This window comes from Simochromis diagramma, unplaced genomic scaffold, assembly GCF_900408965.1.
Source record: "Simochromis diagramma unplaced genomic scaffold, fSimDia1.1 OVJJ01000026.1, whole genome shotgun sequence".
In the NCBI taxonomy this organism is placed as follows: domain Eukaryota; kingdom Metazoa; phylum Chordata; class Actinopteri; order Cichliformes; family Cichlidae; genus Simochromis; species Simochromis diagramma.
Window position 1 is genome coordinate 7,252,373 of NW_024386985.1, and position 21,449 is coordinate 7,273,821.

Here is a 21,449-nt window from a genome sequence, read left to right on the forward strand (position 1 = left end):
TATCTGAAAAGTAGGAAAATATGTTTTCCTTTTAGTTTTCCCAGCAGTGGGTGGCACAGTGGTTAGCACTGCTGCCTCACAGCAGGAGAAGCTCCCGAGTTTGCCTCCACCCCTGGCCGGGGTTTCTGTGTGGTTAGGTTAACTGGTGATTCTAACCCCCTGACAAGAAGATGGATTTAAACGTAGGTTTAAACTAAAGGCAGACTGCTGGTGACTGTCAAACAGGCCTGAAATACATCTACAGTAATAACAGAGATGCTGGCGTGTAGATTAACAAAAAGAAACTTTATTTACAAAGTCTTCATGACAAACAGAATAAGTTAGAGACAGGAATGGGTGGAGCAACATGTCAGCACACCAAAAAACAAAAGTGCAATTAAGTGTTTTTTTAAGGATGACTCGGAGCGACCATTGAATAGATTCAAACAGACTGTGACTGAAGATGAGGAGGGATTTCTTCACAGCAGGTCTGAATTTATTGCACTGATGGAGATGCCTAAACAGAGAGGGAGAAAATATCCTTTAATATTTGGTCATTCATAGAAGCCCCCCGATCAGGGACAACACTGATCAGATAAAAACAAAGATTTGGGAACAGTTCATCTTCCAACCATCAACCTTGGCGGCTGACTAAATGAAGCATCAGAAACCCTACACACTGCGGAACATCAGTCATTTACTGACGTTTAAGACCTAAAAACTTACAGGCGGTGTCCAGGTGAGCTCACAGAGAGTGATGTGGCTTCCTGAAAGTCTCGTTGGTGATGGACAAACGGGTCAGACGGGCGCCGTAATAATCCACAATGTAGTTCGATCCATCCGCTGGACCCACGATCTGCAGGAGAAACCAGAGAGAGGGAGGGAAATTAGAGCCAGGTTTTCAGAAAGCGGAGTTGTTGTTTCTGTGAGCTTCTAAAGCAGAGGTGGAGGTGATCATGCTCAAAGCGGCTGAAGGCCGACGCTTTAACAAAGATGCTCAGCAGGAGGACAAGATTAATATTTGTGCGTTTGTGAGGATGGTTTGAGCCTCCATCAGCCAGAATCAGGTTTGGAGTTTGACTCTGGGTCCTCTTCTGTTTTTACTCATTGTCATATTCAGTGAGGATAAACATAAAAGGGAATTTCATTTCCACGCTCGAAGAATGTCTGGAAAACCTGTCACATCAGAATCAGAAGATGTTATTTATTCCCAAGGGGCAATTAACAAACAACAGAGCAGCATAACATTGAAGATAAGGACAATAAGAACAGGCAATAAGGGTGAAATAATAATAAATACACAGAATATACAGTGTTAAAATGACACAGTCTTAAAATTAAAGTGACTGAAAGGTGAATAAATAGCTGTAAGTGACTAAAAGTGAATAGTGTCTGTAGCATAAGAAGAGTGTAGGTTATTCTTATGGGTGTGGGAAATGGTCTTATCGGCTGGAGTTAAAAAGCAGAGTGGCTTTGGGGACCAAAGGTGGCTCTCCTCGTCTCAGTCCTGCAGGAAATGCAGCGGAGGCGTCGCCCAGAGGGGAGCCATTGAAATGCAGGGTGAAGAAGGGGTCGTTGATGATTTTGGATGCCTGTCTGAGGGCCTGTTGGCTGAAAACCTGTGCCAGAGTTCTGACAGGCAGGCCAATGATTTTAGAGCACACTGATGCAGTGTGCTGCAGTCTGTTCTTGTTCTGAAGGCTGAGGGAGTGGAACCAGCAGGTGATGGAGAAGGTCATGATGCTTTCCAGGAAGGCATAGTAAAAAGTCATCATGATGGGTGTGCTGACTCCAAAGGAGTTGAGTTTCCTAAGGAGGTATAGCCGTTGGTGGCACCTCCTAAGAATCTCCTCTGTGTTGGCAGAGAATTTCAGAAATAGAGTCCGGAACACACTTCCTAGTTGCCCTGCACAGTGCCTCAGAACTCGACTGCGATGTTGTCAGGGCCGGGTGAGCTCCTCTCCCTGGTCCTCCTTAGGGCTCTCATCACGTCCTCAGTCCTGAAGGTGAGTGGAGAGCTGCCAGGTTTGAGTGAGGATCTGGTCTCCTCAAGCTGGGCCATGTTGTCCGTCTCAAACCTGTAGAAAGTGTTGAGGTCGTCAGGGAGGGAAGGAGGGGTTGCTGCCCTCCACCTGGATGGTTCTGGGGGTGGTGACCGCAGTATTCACAGAGGCCATGGTTTTGAGGGCCTGCCAGGCTGAGTGGAGGTCCCCTGTGGTGAATTTGTTTTCAACTGTGTTTTTAATACTTCAGTTTAGCAGTTTTTATGGCCCTATTGACCTCCTATTTGTCCAGTGCAGAGCCAGTGAAGAAAATATTTTATTAAAGATTTCCTTGAGTTCCTTGGTAATCCAGGGTTTGTTGTTGAGTTAGATGGAGATTGTTTTTGAGGGGATAATGTTGTCAACACAGAAGGAGTTGTATGATGTCACCGTGTTGACTTATTTGTCAATGTCAGAGGGAGAAAGAAGGCTGTCCCAGTCAGTGGCTTCGAAACATCCTTGTAGGGTGAGGATACTTTCCTCTGTCCTCTTGATGACTGGGGTGTAAGCAGGAGCCAGCAGGATGTTTTAGCAGCAGCTTGAAGCAGCTAAAGCGCTAAATGACGTTCATCATCACTGAATTCTACTAACAGCATATTTTATCATCCACCAAATGTAATGATACCTCCCAATGCCTAAAACTCCTAAAGGGCCGTTCGCTCTTCCTGTGTCTTAGTTGGGTGTGGGCGGGGTTAATAGCCACAGCCCGTTCAGCCCCCCCGATGGATTTCCAGTCTATATTATCTAAAACGGTTCAGCAGGACAGGGAGATCTGTCCCTTCACCTTCTGCTTCATCCATCTGTCTCCGTGCTCTCAGAGTCCATTAGGACCTTCCAGAAGATTCATTCATTACAGGGGCCTCGCCGAGCCGCCAATGGATGGACGTAAATAATACCCAGAAAGCTGCCGCCTGCTTATTCATAAGGCCCCCACCACCACCCCACACAGACACAGACACAGTGAAATGGAACTGAGGAATGCTTCATCACAGACGTCACTGTTAACAACAGACAAGAAGTGACAGCGGGCTCTAAATCGCTGCTCCGATCCATCTGATCTTTTGCTACAGTTTGGGTGAGTTTGATCTTCAGCCTGCTGACCTCTGACCCCAGGAAACAAACACATGAGACCAACCAGATTCAACGTAAAGGGGACATTTTCAGCCATGACGATGATGATGATAATGGTGATCAGCTAGCTGGTGCCGGTGCAGGATTTATGACTCACCTGCATGGCGATCAATATGAAGTCGATGAGTGTGCCAATCCCACAGAAACCAACAGTGCAGAACTTCAACAGTCCTGAGAGAGAGAGAGTTTTCATTAAATAACAAATATAAAATATTCCCATGACTGAAACATGTTTTAAACTTGTTTTAAACATTTAGTCTGTTTTAAATGGACACTTGATGTTTTCTGATAATTCTTTTTAAAGATTATTTTGTGTTTTTGGATCATGTTTGAATCTTTTCCTGTCCGTCTGGGTTTTATTTTGTGTTGTGTGAATGGATGTCATTCCTGTTTAAACAGCCGAAACATTCCAGGTCTGTAATCAGGAGGACGCAGCAACTCTCAGGTCACATGACTTTCTCAGGTCACATGCAGCAGCAACACAGCCCGCTGAAACAGTTTTTTAAATTTTAATTCAGATTTTATTGTACAGTTTGTGTCAGAGGTCAGTTGGGGTGTGAAGCCACACCTGAGGACGCCGGACACGCCGGGTGCAAAAACCCTCCAGCTGTCACTGTACGTAAGCCTGTGTGTTGAAGTGTCCTGTGGGGGCACAGGGACTCTGCTGCTAGTTTTACACCAGAAAGTCTTCAGAGTGCAAAGGAGTGAGGACGCATTATTTACATGAAGGAGCTGAGACTCATCAGCCTGCAGCCTCCTGCTCTGCTGTTGGTTTTGCTCAGATGAAACGCAATGAAAACATGTCTGCGTGAGCTTTCTCAAACTTCTAAACTCCTCCTCCTCTTGTATCTGGTCTTCCTGCGCTGAGTCAGTGTCTGAGATCATTGTCTGAATGTTACAGTACATAGTAGAGCAGGGCAATGTGACCAAAAATATTTATCACAATATACATTTGAAAATTTGCGATAACGATATAACTGACGATATAATTGACACTAGACAAAATACTTTACAACTCCACAACTTTATTAGTGCAAAAAAAACCAACCCATCAATGTATTTTCGCTTAAACAAGCAGCTGTTATTTATGTGCATTAAAGTTATATAAAAATGTAACAGTGCAAATGTAAATTCCTTGCTGACAGTTTAACCAAAAGGCATTTCCAGTGGAAATTGGCCGACATATCCTCAGCATAACCATGTATAATATCCACAAAACGTAAAAAGAGGTATTACACACACAATACGGTAATATTATGTTGAAGCACAGTACGTATCACTCCGTGAGGCTCCTGCCTACGATAGCCGTAAAGCTCCGACAATCCATCAAGCGGTGCGGCTTCGTAGCTTAGCAAAGTCGTAAAATTTGACAGATTTTCGAGTGCCGTGTACCACATAAAATCGTTTCGAGGTCAGTAAACACAACCAGAATTCATACATAAGGCGCACGGGATTATAAGGGGCACTGTCGATTTTCAGAAAAATCAAAGGATTGATTTTAAGTGTGCCGTATTTTCCAAAAAACACGGTAATAACAACGGCCCGCTAGCATGCTCTACCAAAAGTAGCGCTTTGTTGTGTATCTGACGGATGAAAGCTAAACCAGTTCCACACCACTGAAGCTGCAACATTTTTACAAACCAATTCTGGTTCATCTGTTTCATTCAACGATCCGCTTTCCCCCTTCTCATTCTCCGTTGCCGCCAAGCTTTTTCTGCCATGTGCGTATGAAAACAAAGGCACTACACATGCGCATTTTACCCATATTCTACCGCGATATTTCATTTTCTTATCGTTGCCCAACATTATACCGGTATTACCGTGAACGGTATGATATGGCCCAGCCCTAGTACATAGTATTCACTTTAATAAATACCTGCAGACATGAGAAAGCTGTAAATCTAAAGCGTGACTCTAAGGTGGTTTTTCCTTTTATTCAATTCTTTAAATTAAACCTTAAAGGCTGAACCTGAGGAATCACTGTCCAAATACTGACGCCTGACAGTACACCTGCTCAGCGACAGGTGTCACCTGACTGCACCCCCACACACACCTCCATCCACACCTGCTTTACTAAAACTAGATGAAGTGAGAGAGCTGGCCACCCAAACTACAGGCATCAAAATAAAAGCTGCAGGTGTCTGTGTGTTGGTGTGTGTGTGTGTGTGTGTGTGTGTGTGTGTGTGTGTGTGTGTGTGTGTGTGAGAGAGAGAGAGAGTACCCAGAGCAGGATATCCCAGGTAGAAGCGATCTGCTCCGAGCCAGCCCAGAAACAGAGACAATGCCACGGCCACTTTGTAGGAATAACCACTCCTGACAGGAAACACAGAGAGCATCAAACCACCTGAAGCTCACACACACATACACCAAAATCTATAGAGGAGTGTGTGTGTTTGTGCTTGCACTGTGAATACTCACACATTTCTGCAGGAGATTGATTTGTTGAAGCCGACCTCGTCCCCGCTAAACCTGAACACCGTCCCGTTGGAGAGCCGACAGCTGATGTTTGGAGCTGGGAGGCATTCCACTGCGTGCACACGCGAGCACACACACACACGCACACTTGTTTAGATGCAGTTATGATCGTATTCGTGCCACTGAGCAGCTCCGCATGATTCACGATTCATAATAATCCTTCTTTGCCTGATCCCAGCTTCAGTGCAACCCCTCAGTTCATCCTGTCTGAAAAACTCTGCTCACTTTATACCCCGCCCCCAAAATAAAGTACAGTTTCTCTTGATTGGCTGACCTGTGGAAGCCTGCAGAAGAGCAGCTCTGCAACATCTTCAGTTTTAGAGTCTGTCTGTTTTTTAAGCCACCGCCCACAAACAGAAAAAAATCTAATCTGAAGTGAGACTCACCCCACGCCGTCTTGTCCCTGCAGTTCTCTGGCTCCTGAGTGGATTCATCGATCTTTGGATCGTTGCATTTATACGTGAGCAGAGTAAAGGAAGGCAAACACACTTCAGTCGGAAAACATCTGCAGCCTGTTTTTACGTGACACGGCGTAGGCCGTGGTTTAGGGGCGGGGAAAAGAAGTCGATACAGCATCGTGTCAAGATACTGTATGGATACAAGGACCCCAAATATCGATACTTCATTAAATAAATGAAAATACTCTGGAATCCTACAAACAATCTCATGCACACCATCCTGAGATAACATTAGCTTCCTCACATGTACAATTAAATCAGCAACCTCTTGCCGACTGTACAGCTGTTTTCTCTGTACCTGGTGCTGACTGTGCGGCTGTTTTCTCTCACCCTGTGCTGACTGTGCAGGTGCCCACAGTTCGTAGGTGGTTCACTCACAATGATCACAGGTCATCTGACGGAAAGCAACATTTCTGCAAACACTCTGTCTTACTGCGGCCACTCGCCGAGACTGCTGAAGGTTTGCAAATAACTGCTTTATAAATGCAGATTGATTGCCATCGTGTTCCCATCAGTTATCACAGAGCACAGATCGACTCTGGGCTGTACCCTGGTTATAATCCTCTAGCACAGGAAGGCTGCTGAGTGCAGATGTGATAATTAAATGTGAATTTCTGTCTATGGATGGAGACAGCAACAGATGCATGATTTTCAAATTGTCACAAATCATACTTGTAATAAACTTTGGTGAATTATCAGAGACGGACTGCATTCAGTTGCAGACTAACTTCATCTTATGGCAACATTTACGGCAGGTTTTAGTGACAGCCTTGGCTTGGTTGACAATAACTGAACTTTATCTTACTGGGTAAAACAGACACTGATGAAGGACACAAAGGTTAAAAATCACAATAATATCGTATCATTAGGTAGACTGACTGATGAAAACAGCAGAGTGCTGCACTGAGTAAACATTCTGTGTTTATGAAACAAACTTATTCTCCTGATTCGGGTCTCTGAGCTCTCCTGACACAAGTGAACTGTTCGGTCTTCAGACTGAAGTTAAATATCCGTTCGTAACTGCAAAGACAACGGGAAGCTTGTCTTCCTTTGAAACTTTAATCTGACCACACTGATCTGAAAATATCGATCAGACTGAAAAACCCTTCAGGTCCCAAATATGCAAACACACAGTGCTATTCTATGAGAGGAGAAACCCGCATTAAGCCACGGACCCCCAAAAAACGTCCAAATGTAACGTTTTGATCTGAATGTCACAGAGAAGCTAGGCTAACGTTAGCCGTCCTGTGACCCCGGTAATGAGACGTTAAAGCGCTGTAAACACGGACGGAAGGATATTGTCCGAGTCTCAGGTTCTGGCAGTTCTCCGCCTCCTCGCTCAGGACCAGCTGCAGGTGCGAATAAACGCAGTAAAATAAGAGGCTGAGCGCCCCGGAGCGAACATACAGCAGCCGCCTCCGGGAGGACGCCATGATTCCCTCAGTCACGTGACAGGGCGGTACCTTCATGGACTTGCAGCATGCTGGGAACTCAGAGCGATGTAGGACCAGGAAGGCTCGGCAAACCATTTATATTTATTATTTTGGTTTTATTTGTATCGTTTTCAAATCTAATCATTTTTAACCATAAGACATATATATAAAACCCTTGTTCTTTTTATAAAATCAGCTCTTTAAATAAGCTTAAAATGCTGGCAGGTAAAACAGTTTCAACCTGCTTCATGTGTGTTATTTTCTCGTTTTAGTATGGATATTTTATCTCAGATGTAGAAATAATTTCTCTTCCTTATTGTGCTAAAATAATGAATGTGCTTTTAAACAGAATACGGAATTAAAAACAGTTAAACTAATGATAAGAAAACAAAATGATCCTTACATTATGCTTTTGCATCCTTAGACATCAGATTTCCTACAGCCATGAATGCGGCATTAAAGTGACGCTGGTGGCAGACTGGATCCAGTTTATGTGAGTTTCTTACCAGTTTGAAACTCTGAGAATCTACGTGTTTTTCTGGGGAAAGTGGCGCTTCGTGTGCGGACTGTTTCTCTGTTAGAGTGCGGACCGGAAGCGCAGTTTCTGCCGCAGTTAGCGGCTAAGGCTAGCGGAGCGGAGTTCTCGGTGAGGAGAAAGAAGAGGAGGAGAAGCTCCTTTAACTCTTTACTTTATTCTCCTGATCGGAACTCAGACTTTGTACCTGTGTGTGTGTGTGTGTGTGTGTGTGTGAGTGAGAGAGAGAGGCGGTTAAAGTGCGGCTTTCACCTGTTGTAAACTTTGACGCACCTGCTCGCGCGCTCTGTGACGCTATGAGGTGAACCAAGGGCCAAACATGCAGGTTAAAATATGTACAGGTGAAAATACCGTCTGTCCGCCCCCTCCCCCTCCGACTCCGCTGCTCAGTTTCACTTCCTGATTTCTCAGGTGAGCTGACAGGTGAGTGCCTCAGACCCCCTCTGCGTCATGCTGTTTGGTTTCGGTGTTGGGGGTGTGTGGACCGTGTGTGTGTGAGAGAGAGAGCTAGACAATAGCTCGGCTCGGCTCTGACTGAGAAAATATTCCGTGCTGATATCGAGGCTCACCTGCCACACCTGGACACTCCGAGGACGGCCGTGTTAGCCACAGGTGGGAAGTACCTGAGTGCTTTCAGTACCACAGTGAAAGAAGGTGTGTAGTAACTCCTTAGGTATTAGGTACAAGTTTTTAGAAAGTAGAATGGTGAAAAGTACGGTGGCTCGGAGGGCACAGTGCACGGCAGGGCGAGAACGCGCAGGTAAGGTCAGAAACGTCACTTTGCGAAATGGAAACCAGTAAACACCGTTAGGTCAGGGCTACCGTTACCATGGTGACTCAAAGGGACTGTGTTAAAGTTGCGGTCACGTGACTGCGGGCACCTGCTGGGGTGTCGGTGGTAGGTTCAGGGTGTGGTGCTGTGTCACACGATTCTCCGGTGCTCGTGACGGTTTTGGTGTTGATGGTACGTTCTCGGTTTCCGGTTCCCTGTCATAGTTTTCATCTTGTTTTTTCCTGTTTGGTGTCAAATTTCAGTGTTTACAGGCCTGTTTCATAAATCTGCTCTGTGTAGTATTTTCTTCACTCAGGGCTGGTTTTTGTGGTACTTCAGTTTGTAGTATTTGCTGTTTGTGGTATTTGCCTTTTGTGTTTGGAGTTCGTAGTTTGTTATCTTTACCATCTTTACTTTATCGTTTTCAGGGATTTTCAGCATCACTTTGGTTTTTGTCTTTTTGAGGTTGATGGGGTTAGTTACGGTTAGTTAAGGTTAGGTTAGGCTCATTAATACCAGTTGGTTGTCTCTCTGTGTTTGCCCTGGACAATCTGGCCAGCTGTACCCGCATGTTGCCCTATGGCAGCTGGGATAGGCTCCACCCCCTGTGACCCTGATTTGGATAAGCAGAAAGAAATGAGCAAGGTGTTTGATGGTGTTTCTGATATTATGTTTTTGGTGTTCTGTATTGGGTCATATTTTGGCCGATTTTGGTGGGAGAAAAGGTGAGTGTGACTCACCTGAGACAGACAGTGCACGGGTGCTGACCTGCATGTTTTCCTGTGACTTCATGCAGTGTTGTTGATGACAGAAAGAGCGGTCAGTATGAGTCGTGCTGTGAGGTGTCAGACCACAAGTATCTCGAAACCTGCTCGTATTTTAGTAGGTGTTTATCAGACTTGGTCCAGAGCTGAAGGAAATAAAGTTGTTCTCGGTTCTTCCTGGTTTAGGTTAGGTCCTCCAGAACAGAGGACGGCGAGAGCACAGCAGAGATGTTTGAAAATGTCCCGACAGGTAAGTCCTGACTATAACTCAAGAGAAACCATCCAATGATTCGCGTTTATCCGAGACCACGCTTCACAAGCTGTTTCTGTCCTCAGTGTCCTCGACGGAGCGTCAGCAGGTGCTGGCAGCTCTGGAGCGTCTGCAGGCCAAACTGGTGCAGCGGGAGGAGTGGACCCACAGCGATACCCTGGGAAACCTGCGGGAGACGCTGCAGAGCCCGCTCTTTAACCACATCCTGACCCTTCAACACTCGATCAAGCAGCTCCGCAGCCAGGTGAGCCTCACTGAGCATGCTCCGTCATGCAAAATAGAGTGGATAGGATCACTCTGATCCTGGCACAGATGTTTAAGGCTTACCGGTACTTCACCTGGACTGCAGGAGCCATAGCTCAGGTGAAGGAGTTCACACAAAACAAAAGAGCTTTAAATGATGACGTTTTATATTAACAGCTAGTTTATGGAATATTTCATTCACAAGAATTTTGTTTTTATCCACAACCATGTTTCCCTCACCTCCTTTCTCGTGATATGGAAGCTGTGCACTGTATGAAAGAAACAACCTCGCAACAAGAAGAAAAAAGAGGTTAGCTAGCAACAGGGAGCTAGCTGCAGCGACACACTTTGTTTGTCTTCATGCCTTTACTCCACTGAGTCTGACACAGGGCTGCAAACACGAACATACAGGTTTTTCATTTGTACAGTTTTTTTTTTTTTTTATGACTAACTATCATCTACTGTGATCGCCATTTTATTTTTTAAATCATAGCCTATTTTTTAAATGTATGTTTTGACTGGTTTCAGTCTGAAAAGCAGACTGTAAGACAGACCCAAAACACACACAATGTTTGTGCTCACAGTTCAGCTTTTATTGCCAAGTTTCACATGTACAGCCACACAGCTCAGAGTTGGTCTCGGCACGCATGCACTGGCCTCTCACTATAAAAAGAAGAGACTGTGATTAGTCCAGTCGCCACCACCTGTGGCCTCCCCAGGCACCACCCACTTGAGCTCGCTGCGCCTCCCCTGCAGCTGAGCCAGGGACCACACCGCCGCCACATGGACATTCTCATGTCCAGCAGGGGGCGACTTCTCGGGTTGTACAAAAAAAGCACTATATAAGAATCAGTCCATGATGAATTTCAGGGCTGACTGAATCAAACATGAGGTCATTTTGGAGATTTTGGTGCTGTCAGAGTCACAGCAGGAGCAGGAAGTAGACAAGGGCGGGGCTATACTGTGATTGAAAAGTCACCTCTTAATGAGTGAGCAGACTCCCCGAATTTTTCAGTCAGGTATGTCAGGCAGATGATGCACTGCGAGATAAATCGGTCCTGAGAGCTGCTATAGAGCTGGAGATGAGCAGAAGGTGTCCAGAAACACATGAACGGTCCTGATTAAACCAGAAAAGAACCTGAGTTCAAGTAAAACTTCAGAAATGGAACAAAAAGCTTTCAGTTAGGTTTACTTCAGTGGGTGTTTCTCATCACATGTTCTCCATCTATCTGTGTGAGTGTTTCCCATCAGATCTGACAAGTGTAGCCCCGCCCAGGTGTTGACAGCCTATGGGTATCAGTCCTGTGCTGCCTCCCGCCCACCGCTGTGACCCGGGCCGTCGAATCCTCTCTGCATCGCCATCTGTATTCAGCTCGCGCCTGCGCTGACGTGAGCTTTACAATAAACAATCTGCAGGCCAAATTAAGATAATGGCAATAACCCGCGGCGGGCTTCATATTCTAAGTGCTGCGAAGGTCAGAGCGAGTCTATGAATGCACCGATGGAAGCCGGCGGAGGGTATATGAAGCGGGGACTTCTCCCTTTATTTCTGGCCCTCCCTCCCCAGCGTGCTGCAGATCTATCAGGCTTTAATATCTGGTGTCTCGGTTTGAGTAACGGCCTTGTCGAGGTGGTATTGATGAAATGGCTCGGGATCCTGCTCCGTCAGCCCGGTCTAAATAAGCCGCAGACTGATAAGTTTCCACAATGTGAGTGTAAAGGTCATTAATACATTACCTGTTCAGAGAGAGCGCCTGCAGAGGAATCTATTGATTTTAGTTTTTTCCTCTCTCCTCCCCACTTACCCCCGGCCTCGCCGCGTCTTTTTCTTTTTTTTCTTTTTTTTCTGCGTCCTTGCACATAAGGGCGCCTCCCATCTCTCTCCCAGTCTGCCTCTTCATCACAGTGAAGTTTGTGGCCAAAGTTCAAAAGTATGTGGACGGTTTCTTTATGCCCGCGCACACAGTCAGTCAGCGGAGCCTGGTTCACACTCATGTGTTTGAGTCTAAACGCTGGACATCTGTGTCCAGCACGATCCCTGATGTCACTTCTGTTCACACCTGAGACAAACAGGAAAGCAGCAGGTGTTTAGTTCAGACTTGACATGCGTCAGTCTGACATTAGCTGATTGGCTCATTTGCAGAACGGATGTATTAATTGGGCCACAGATTGAAGCTGTTCAGGGTTTTCCTGCACTTGTGCAGGCTCACTGCATTAACAGAAGCCTGTTTAAGTTTGATGAATACAAGTTTTTATTTATTTATTTATTTCTAATCTCTGCTTAAAAAAAAAAAAAGTATTTATCAGAGGCCAAAAGAAAAAACCTGGTTTTTATTGTCAGTAGAACTGACTGGCTTCTCAGACTACTGATCGAAACAAAAACCAGTAGTTAGTTATTTGTGACAGCATCCAGTCCTCACGTACAGTGAGACCAGCGTGCCGTTGCTGATGAAAACAAGTAAAGCCGTTAGCAGTGACAATCGGGGCGCCCGCTCTGGGATGTCTCCAGGTCTGGACTCAAACCTGTGACATCTGGAGCAGCACTAGAAACGTTTGAGTTTTAACAACTTCTTCAGCATCTTTGCAGTTTAGCATCCGTCAGGTCTTTGGATCAAACGCGCTTATGTCATCGTATGGATCTAAAAATGGGAAAAAATGCACCAAAGTTGCGTCTTAAATTCTGCACCTCTTGAAGGGTTTAGGGTGACAGGTTTAGGTTGGGGCTTCAAAAGGATGTTTGTGTATTTCTTGGGATGCTACACGCGTGTACCAAACCTCATATATGTACATTTCAGCAAGTCTGACTCTACAAATATGTGAGGATGTTCTCGCCTCAGATGTGACGATGGCGACCTGTCTTGTAGCTCTGATGAAATTTGATTTTATTTTCTATGGTTTGAGCTTTGGAAATGTGGCGGCCCTGTTAGAGATTAAATTTTTACTCTGATAGTGAAAATAATCAGGTGATATAATCTAGAATGATCACTGTGCAGTAACCTGTGCCTTCAGTCTCTGTGGACTCGCAGGACGTGCGACGTCTTTGACAGGACAGAAAAGTCTCTCACTTCTCTATCAGCACTCAGCTATGATTGGAAGATCTGATGTATTGATTAATCTCTCCTCTCCCTGTAGCTGAGCGCCATGCCTCCCAACACCAGCAGCGATTTCAGTTTCTCCAAAAAAGGTCAACTGATCATGAGCGTCGATCCAGTCGGTGGCCCGGCCCCACCCACGCTGTCCGCGACCACCTCCATCCTCACCAATGGCTCGTTTCCGCCCAAACGTCAGACTCCGCCCACACCTGACCTCCAGAAGTGGATTCTTGATGCTGCCAAGGTGGGTGGAGCCAAGACGCTCACACACAATGTCACAAATGAACTCAACATGATATCAAACCGCTCAACTGATTGTGTGTCTGTGTCTCTGGTTGTGTGTGCATGCATGCGGGTAATTGTGTGTGTGTGTGTTTGTGTGTGTGTGTGTGCACGCACACACTTGCGTGCAGGGACGTCCCACTGACGTGGTCAGATTGACTCGTCCTCTGACTGGCGGTCTGGGCTTCAGTGTGGTCGGTCTGAATCCAACAGGAAGCAGTAGCCGCGGCGTCTTCATCAAACACGTCCAGCCCGGAGGAATCGCTCACAGGTTCAGTGACGCGTGTTTAGTTTGTTCCTATCAGTTAGGTCACCACACCACGCTACACCCATTAATGCAGCAATAAAGCGTCATGTTAAACTTTTATTTTGAAAATATTGGAGCAGAACTGCTATGTGCCATTCCACTTCCTGTTATTCCCATCATACAGCAGGGGGAGCTTTCATCTGGTTTTGTGTGATCGGAGTCGGCCTGTGTACGACAAACATGACGAAAATTAATAGAAAAAATGTTTGAAACATTAAATTTACATGTGTGTGATGTGTGGCTGAATCAGCTGGTGTTACCTGACACAGCGTCTGGCTGTCCAACATGAGCCTGCCAGCATTGCTCAGATGATGTCATGTGACCATCATGTGTGGCTGACATGTTTTGGTAGTTAGAAGTGATTGGGTGCAGACTTTAAAGGCAAAGGCAGTGAAGTTTGCCTTTAAAGTAAGTATGCACCGCTCCAACGGATGGGGTGCTGTGTCTGCAGGGATGGGCGTCTGCAGGAGCGGGACCAGATCCTAGTGATAAACGGCAGTCCTCTGGAGCCGGGCATCAGCCAGCAGCAGGCGCTCTCCCTCCTGCAGCAGCCTGGAGAGACGGTGGAGCTGGTGGTGGCCAGAGGCCGCCCACCTGACGCATCGTTGCCGCCCACAACACCAATCAACCCGGTAAGGAAACTGTGGCATTTATTCAAAGATTTAAAAGAGACTGGACTTCTGACGTTCTGTGTCTGGGGCTCTGACGATGTTACAGAGGTGGTTTTCATGTTTTGGCTGATTGTGAGCAGCACAGACCAAATCACAAATGCAGACATTGTTGTTTCCCGTACTCTGATTTATTTGTGGACACGCAGATCTAATGCTCTGTAGAAATGACTTCAGTCGAATTATCGTAAACTATAGCTGACTCCTGACGACAACTCAAGGATTTTCCCATGATGTTTAAATGCTTCAGAAAATAGGGATGCACCAATTGGACGGATTGGCGTCTGCATTTTCGTTCCCTCACAGGGAGCAGGATGGGCTCGCACATCAAAGGAGTTTCTCATTTAAACACAAACTACGTCAGGATGGAAAACTCATGTCTCGCTTCTGCACTCGTCCAGGGTCAGACTTGTTTGGAAGCTTTTAATAATTAACAGGAGAAAATAACACGAGAGTGAATGATGACAGGAAAGACTCTCACACTGAGCTAAAGGAGACAAAAAATGTATTGATATATGGATTATAATTATACCACCTGCGACTTTCAAAGCTTGGATGTATTTTTTATCATATCAGGTGTGCGCAGAGTTTAAATGGAGCCTGATGTTGTCATCAGTGTAAAGAGGAGTTCCTGTTGTTTGTGTAACTCCAGAACAGAGGCTGAGCTGTTGTATGGAAGCTGGAAAAGTCACCAGCAAACTGCGCGACCTCGTGGTCTGCAGGAATATAAACACCTCCTGTTCATGTGCGAGTCTGCAGACTCGCCATTTCTCGCATCCTGACGTCTGAAAGCTGCTCCATGAAGCTCTCTGGGTAAACGATCCAGAGCAGCAATACAGACAGAATGCTGAGACCACAAACCTGGAAGGGACGGCATTTCTGATCCAGGTGTGCGCTTTAAATAAGATCCAGTAAAATGAGCACAGATGGAACTGCGCACACAGTAAAACTTTACTGTCAGCTGTTTGAAGCAAACTCCAAAACAAGTCGTGAAATCAACAGTTTACTCCAAAACGATGTCAGCAGCTTTAAAAAACCTGAACTCAGAGTATGTTCCAACATCAGGGCGACACAAAACCAGACGTCAGCGTTTGTTTGATTTTTATCGCTCCATATGAAACACGCATACACAGACACAAAGAGACACACACAAACAGGCGCGCACAAACAGCGAGCTGTCACTCATAACTGGAGGTCACTTTGGGACCACGCCTGTGGATCGGAGTGACACTTCCTGTCTGTGGCAAGCTGACTTTGACTCGGTTGATTTTTTGACCTTAAAGCTGAAAGGAAATCAAGTTAGTGCTCCACCTGCAGCTTCGCTCCTGACAATATGTGTTTAAGTCTGAGTGGAGGCGCGATCGATGAATGTCGACATGACGGGAGGTGAAGATTGGCAGTGAGGTGGGAGGGAGGGGCCAGAGAAAAATGAGATGATGACGCAGCTATGAATGCCTGCCTTTTTACTCTCTGGACCATGATAAAAGGTCAGAGATCAAACTGTAGGTGATGTTGCACTTGCAGATGGATTTATTTCATGGGTGAAGCTCGCGGCTCCTCGCACTTTGTGTCTGAGTGTCAGAAACATCTCATTTGTTATTTATTGTCTTTTAAAGGTCTTCGTCACAGTCATGTGATGGAGCAGCTCACACGTTTACCTGGAGCTTCAGGTGCCCTCGACTTACTGCATCTTCTCCTGAAGACTGGGGGGGGGCAGGGGTTAGGGGTTCAAACTGCTGGCTTCCTATAGCGGAGGCGTTGCTGTTCAGACTTTATATTCATTTTCTAGGATGTTCAGCTAATTGGCCTCAGATCAGCACCTGCAGGTACCTGGGTGATCTGGGGTCATCACATGACCCTTTCAGGTTGTTCTCAGTCTGCCATCTGTAAGAAGTTAGGGTCCATTAGAGCAGCGGTCCCCAACCCCCGGGCCTCGGACCGGTACCGGTCCGTGAGTCATTTGGTACCGGGCCGCGAGAGTTGAGGCTCAGGTGTGAAATGTATGGCTTTCAGGGTTTTTATCGGTTTTCAGCGTTATTTTGTTATCGTTTTTATCGTTAACTCGGTTTTCCTGGGTCTTTTCACGTGTGTTATGAATAAATCTTCTTTTTTTCGGTACCAGTACTAGTTTTATTTTGTTTTATTTATCTGCGACACCTTAAAGGCCGGTCCGTGAAAATATTGTCGGGCATAAACTGGTCTGTGGTGCAAAAAAGGTTGGGGACCGCTGCACTAGAGCACCTCTGGCTGCAGTGTCCTCGCCTGTCAGGATTTCTCTGTGTGATCTGCTCCAGTACAGCAGACTGAACGTTAGCTCAGGCTCAAAGCTACGCACTGATCTGCTCCTGGAGCCAGAAGAGCTCATAAAGTTCCCTGGAATAGGTTCAGCTGCAGGAATAGAAAGAGTCATCCGTTTGTCCAGAATCAGAACTCCTCATCTGTCCATCTGTGCTAGACACAGGACAGAGGAGTGGCTTCGATAATGATCAGTGAGTGTGTTCAGGGATTATTGTGTTGCCGGAGGAGCAGCTGTGCATTAGAAACATGAAGTGAGAGCTGGCTCAGATTCATTCATTCGGGAACAAACCAGGATAACTAGCACCTGAGAGCAGTTGTGTTGTTTTCCACGAGATCACCCAGGTCTGGTCTTAAGGTGCGAGTCTCACCTGCCAGCAAAACCCGGTGTGTGGATGTGACAGAGGGTCATGGTGATTGTTGTATTTTGCCGGCAGCCAACGCCTCACTGCTCCACAGATCAGTTTTTCTCTCTTTTGATGGTGAAGCCCAGAGAGTTCCCAGAGAAGTTTAGCAACTTCCTGTGAGTAACTTCTGCTGAAGTTAGGCTCGGCCAGTCTTAAAGGCCCTTCCAGGTTTCTTTAACTGCACAATCTGTTATTTTTTTTTTTTTTTTATCCCTGTGCTTTCTGCTTTTCAACAGTTTTAGCACAGCCATAAATTAACACTGAACTCCTGAGTGCGTTCGCCGTCACGGCGTCCTAATCGATGGTGGGATAATACTCACTAAATAGACAGAAGCAGTAAAAGCTGCGTGACTGGCTGATTTATGGCGTTCTTTATGGCAGGCTTTATAGTGCAGAATTTCCTGGCGGTGGCGGACGGATTCCAGCAGAAATGAGTTTTGACGCCAGTGCAGCACATCGCCTGTGATGGCAGGTCAGAGACACCTGAAGCTGCCCAGCAGAGCTCACTAACTGATGGTTAGCCGGGCCAGGAGAACGGCCTTAAAGCCCAGTGCAGCGCTGTGTTTTTATGCCCACAGCTCCATTAAACGTGACCTCAATAGAAGCAGCACATGAATAAAACAAAAGCGGGCATCCGAGGCCCTCAGCATGGCTCGAATCCAGCAAAGCGTGAGGAGGAGGAGGGTACCAAACAAGGGGGACAGTGTAATTCTGCGTGATAATGACCCGACAATAGAGCGGAGCAGAGTGATTACAGCTCGGGCTAACCTGTGCTCCGCGCCTCGCATTAACAGTCCGGCCCCGCTCGGTCCGACACCTCGTTTTTCTTCCTGAAATCTTCTCGGCTTATTTAAATGTCAGAGTTCGCACACGTTTTAACGTCCTCCTGTACTCAGCTCAGTAACCGTGTGAGAGCAGAGTGAGGAGGAGGCTTTTAATAGTTTTTATTTATCACTTAACTTCAGCCAGAGTGCAGCAGAGATGAGAGAGACGCTTAAATCAGATCAGTGTTTGCTGTGAGCACAGAGGCCCTGAAACCGTCAGGCTCTCAGGTAAAAGTGAAGGTGTTTCTGCTCCTCTCAGAGTGTGCAGCAGGTCCTCTGCATCAGGATTAAACTAACTCTACCACACCCTGCTCCGTGCCCAGGAGGAGGCGGCATCAGGGGTCCAGAAAGGATGGAGATGTTTGACTGTCAGTGGGAACCTGAGAAGCTCAGTCTGATGCCGGCTGTCACGTCTCATCAGATGGGGTTGAAACACTGAGGTACCTCAAAGCATCAGGATGTCTCATTATAACTAAAAGGTGCAGAAACAGGTCTAAGGGTGGAGGAATGCTGTGAGGAACATAGGAGAGCTTCATTAAAACCACATCGTCTCCTGAACACAGAGCGTCCAACACATCGAGCTTTATCTCCAGCGTCCTGGGACCAGCTGAGGAGGAGGAGGTCGGTTTCATTATACTGAGGAAGGCCTCGTCTATCAGATGGAAACTGTAATAAGAGTGCAGCCACTTCATAAATGCTGCCCGTGCGTGTTAGCAGCAGCCTCTGCAGCCTCTCATTGATCAGTAGCTGCTATCAGGCAGGAGGAAGTGCTCTCAGCTGGTAATTACCTGCTTCACTCTAATGACCTTTCACCTTGGGACAGATAACCAGGCGGCGGCTTGGCTGCAGACTGAGAAACATGAAGATAAACTCACGGAGCTGCTTTTAAAAGATGCAGCTGCAGCTTTGAGAGGGCTGATCGGGTGAAATCGCTCTGTCCGCACTGCAGCTTCAGAAGAATGACATCTGTTAACTCAGGGCTGCAGTTTTATTTTCAGCTGTCACTGAAATTCCTGAAAAACTACCAGCTGATGGACGACGAGCAAAAGATGAACCGTAGACGTTTGGTGTGGACGAGCTGGAGGAGCACAGCACTCATGATATAACTTTGATCAACAAGCTGCAATGAGAACATGGTTTTCTTTTTACTGTAACATTAAACTTGAACAGAAATATGGATCTCCTCTCTTTAGGCAGAACACATAAATGTTAACATCAGCGTGTGATGTGGATCCTCTGTGCCCGACGGGATCCACCCACATTGCCACAGAGTCAGTCTGTCACTGACAAAATGCTGCTGTGCACGTCAACACCAGTGTTTATTCTGGCAGGGCGGGGAACCACTTCTAGATCTGGAACCAGTGGAAAAGTCTTGTGATGGCAAAGTAAAACCTGCAGTTCAAAGAGGGCGGAAGAAAAATGTGCACAGTCTAAAACAATGATCTTTATTTATAAATGTAGTTTGAGTAGAAAGTAAACACAGTAAAAACATTCTCTTTTTTTCACTGATTATTAATTTGATCTGGTCTTTTTGATTTGTTTGTAAAAGAAGCTTTGATACACTAGAGCTTCCAGTTAAATAAAGTTTAAAGCAGGACTCGTGTATATTGATGCTTTAGCTTTGTCTGCTGACTGGTTCTGGTTCTGAGGATCTCGCTGAACTTTCTGTGATCCGCTCAGTAACCCCGTGTCTGTGCTGCAGGATCAGTGGGACCACGTGGAGGAGATCGAGCTGGTCAATGATGGATCTGGTCTTGGTTTCGGCATCGTGGGCGGGAAGACGTCCGGAGTGGTGGTCAGGACGCTGATACGAAACGGTGTGGCCGACAGGGTGAGTTTAGACTTTAAAATATAAGAAATACGTCTGTGTGAAGAGAATCACTGAGATTGTTAAAGCTCAGAGCTGGTCTTCAGCCTCATGTTCTGGGGGTCTGTGTGTAATCACACTGCGTGCTCTCATGAGCGTTAAACCCCAACGGCGAGAAATGTCAAAGCGCTAAAGCTTATGTTTACGGCCAGTTTTACCCCAGAGTAGACCGAATACTGGTGTTGATCTCATCTGTGTGCTCTCCACCAATCAGGATGGGCGCCTCCGCACAGGTGACCACATCCTTCGAATCGGGGCAACACCTACCAGCGGCCTCACCAGCGACCAGGTAGTCCAGGTGCTGCAGGGGTGCGGGAGCCGCGTGAACATGCTCATCGCCAGAGACCCCCAAGGTCAACAAGCAGCAGCACCTCCTCCCCCACCACCTCCTGTCTCTGCCCCCGTTTCCTCTTTACCACCCCAAACCCCCGAGCTGCCTCCCCAGAACCCGCCCCAGCGGCGTTTCAGCAAGGCGGTGAGTTCATACGGATCAGAACTTACAAGCACATGGTGACTCTGAGCCAAAACATGTAAGCTCACTGTGTGTGTGTGTGTGTGTGTGTGTGTGTGTGTGTGTGTGTGTGTGTGTGTGTGTGTGTGTGTGTGTGTGTGTGTGTGTGTGTGTGTGTGTGTGTGTGTGTGTGTGTTTGGTTTCAGCCCAATCTGGAAGGATACGAGATCCATGAGGTTACTCTCTCCAAGATGGAAGGACAGAGCCTTGGCATCTCCATCGTCGGCTACAACCCTCTGACCAGCCAAGGTGAGAGATAAACCACTGTGTTGTCCCAGAAGGACGCCACACATCACATGGAGCTCTGTGACATCACACGGAGCTCTGTCACATGAGGCTCTCTGACCGTCAGCCTTCAGTCCAAGTCTAGACCAACTGAAACTTTCAAACTTTTACTTTTACTCTGAAATCTTCTTTCAGTTGTTTGTGTGTGAATATTTGTGGTGGATTTGAATCCAGGACTTTCCTGCTGTGAGGTAATAGCACTAACTCTCTCTCTCTCTGTGTTTGTCTCTCACTCCATTCAGATGCAGTCGGTGTGTTTGTCAAACACGTGGTTCCCGGCAGCGCAGCGGATCAGAGTGGGAACATCCAAGTCCAAGACCGACTGATCGCTGTAAGAAAGCTACTGTTTTATTATAAGTGAACCCGGTTTGTGTTCTGCTGTGCTGTGGGGGTGCTTCAGGAGGATGGGTTTCTGACCACAGTGAGCGCTTGGTTTGCTTTGCCAGCAGTCAGTTATTCATGTTGGGCAGGTGTTGGATTTTGAACCATTTCTGTTCTTGATCTTTAAAGACAGAGTTTGTGGCGGTCTCAGCTTGTGGTCTCTGTTTGTGACTCCCAACTTGCTGTGGGTCGGGGAGTTTAAGTATTTAGATTGCACGCTTAGTTCTAAGAAGAGTTTGAAAAAGATGAGTGCTTAGATTTAGCACTCAACGAGCGTCTGTTCTCGTCAGACATGAATGTTTTTGGTAAGTACATAGAAAACTGAAGGGTCACTGGGTCTTGTTGAAGAATGAGGGGAAGTGGGGGAGGAGAATGACAGACTGGTGGTGTCAGCAGTGATGGTGATGTTGTGGAGATGAATGCTGGG

At 46.5% G+C, this 21,449-nt stretch overlaps 2 protein-coding genes across 9 annotated transcripts in view; one reads left to right on the top strand and one right to left on the bottom strand.

Moving 5' to 3' along the window:
• Positions 1–264: 264 nt before the first annotated feature.
• Positions 265–7,587, bottom strand: tm2d1 (TM2 domain containing 1). The gene is made up of 7 exons (XM_040039943.1): positions 7,385–7,587; positions 6,014–6,087; positions 5,571–5,679; positions 5,374–5,465; positions 3,250–3,323; positions 706–835; positions 265–496 (listed from the first exon to the last, which is right to left on the bottom strand). Exons 1-6 carry the CDS (start codon positions 7,552–7,554, stop codon positions 725–727), a joined length of 630 nt encoding a protein of 209 aa, XP_039895877.1. The 5' UTR covers positions 7,555–7,587; the 3' UTR covers positions 265–496; positions 706–724.
• A 254-nt stretch (positions 7,588–7,841) lies between these two features.
• Positions 7,842–21,449, top strand: part of patj (PATJ crumbs cell polarity complex component) — an 88,468-nt gene continuing 74,860 nt past the window's right edge. The window contains exons 1-10 of one of the 8 annotated variants that reach the window (XM_040039941.1): positions 7,842–8,011; positions 9,776–9,839; positions 9,926–10,104; positions 13,236–13,439; positions 13,609–13,748; positions 14,236–14,416; positions 19,681–19,809; positions 20,060–20,320; positions 20,503–20,605; positions 20,884–20,972. In XM_040039941.1, the coding sequence (XP_039895875.1) occupies positions 9,818–9,839; positions 9,926–10,104; positions 13,236–13,439; positions 13,609–13,748; positions 14,236–14,416; positions 19,681–19,809; positions 20,060–20,320; positions 20,503–20,605; positions 20,884–20,972 (1,308 nt within the window). In that variant the 5' untranslated portion in view covers positions 7,842–8,011; positions 9,776–9,817. The other 7 variants (XM_040039937.1, XM_040039939.1, XM_040039942.1 and 4 more) reach the window with 7 other exon arrangements.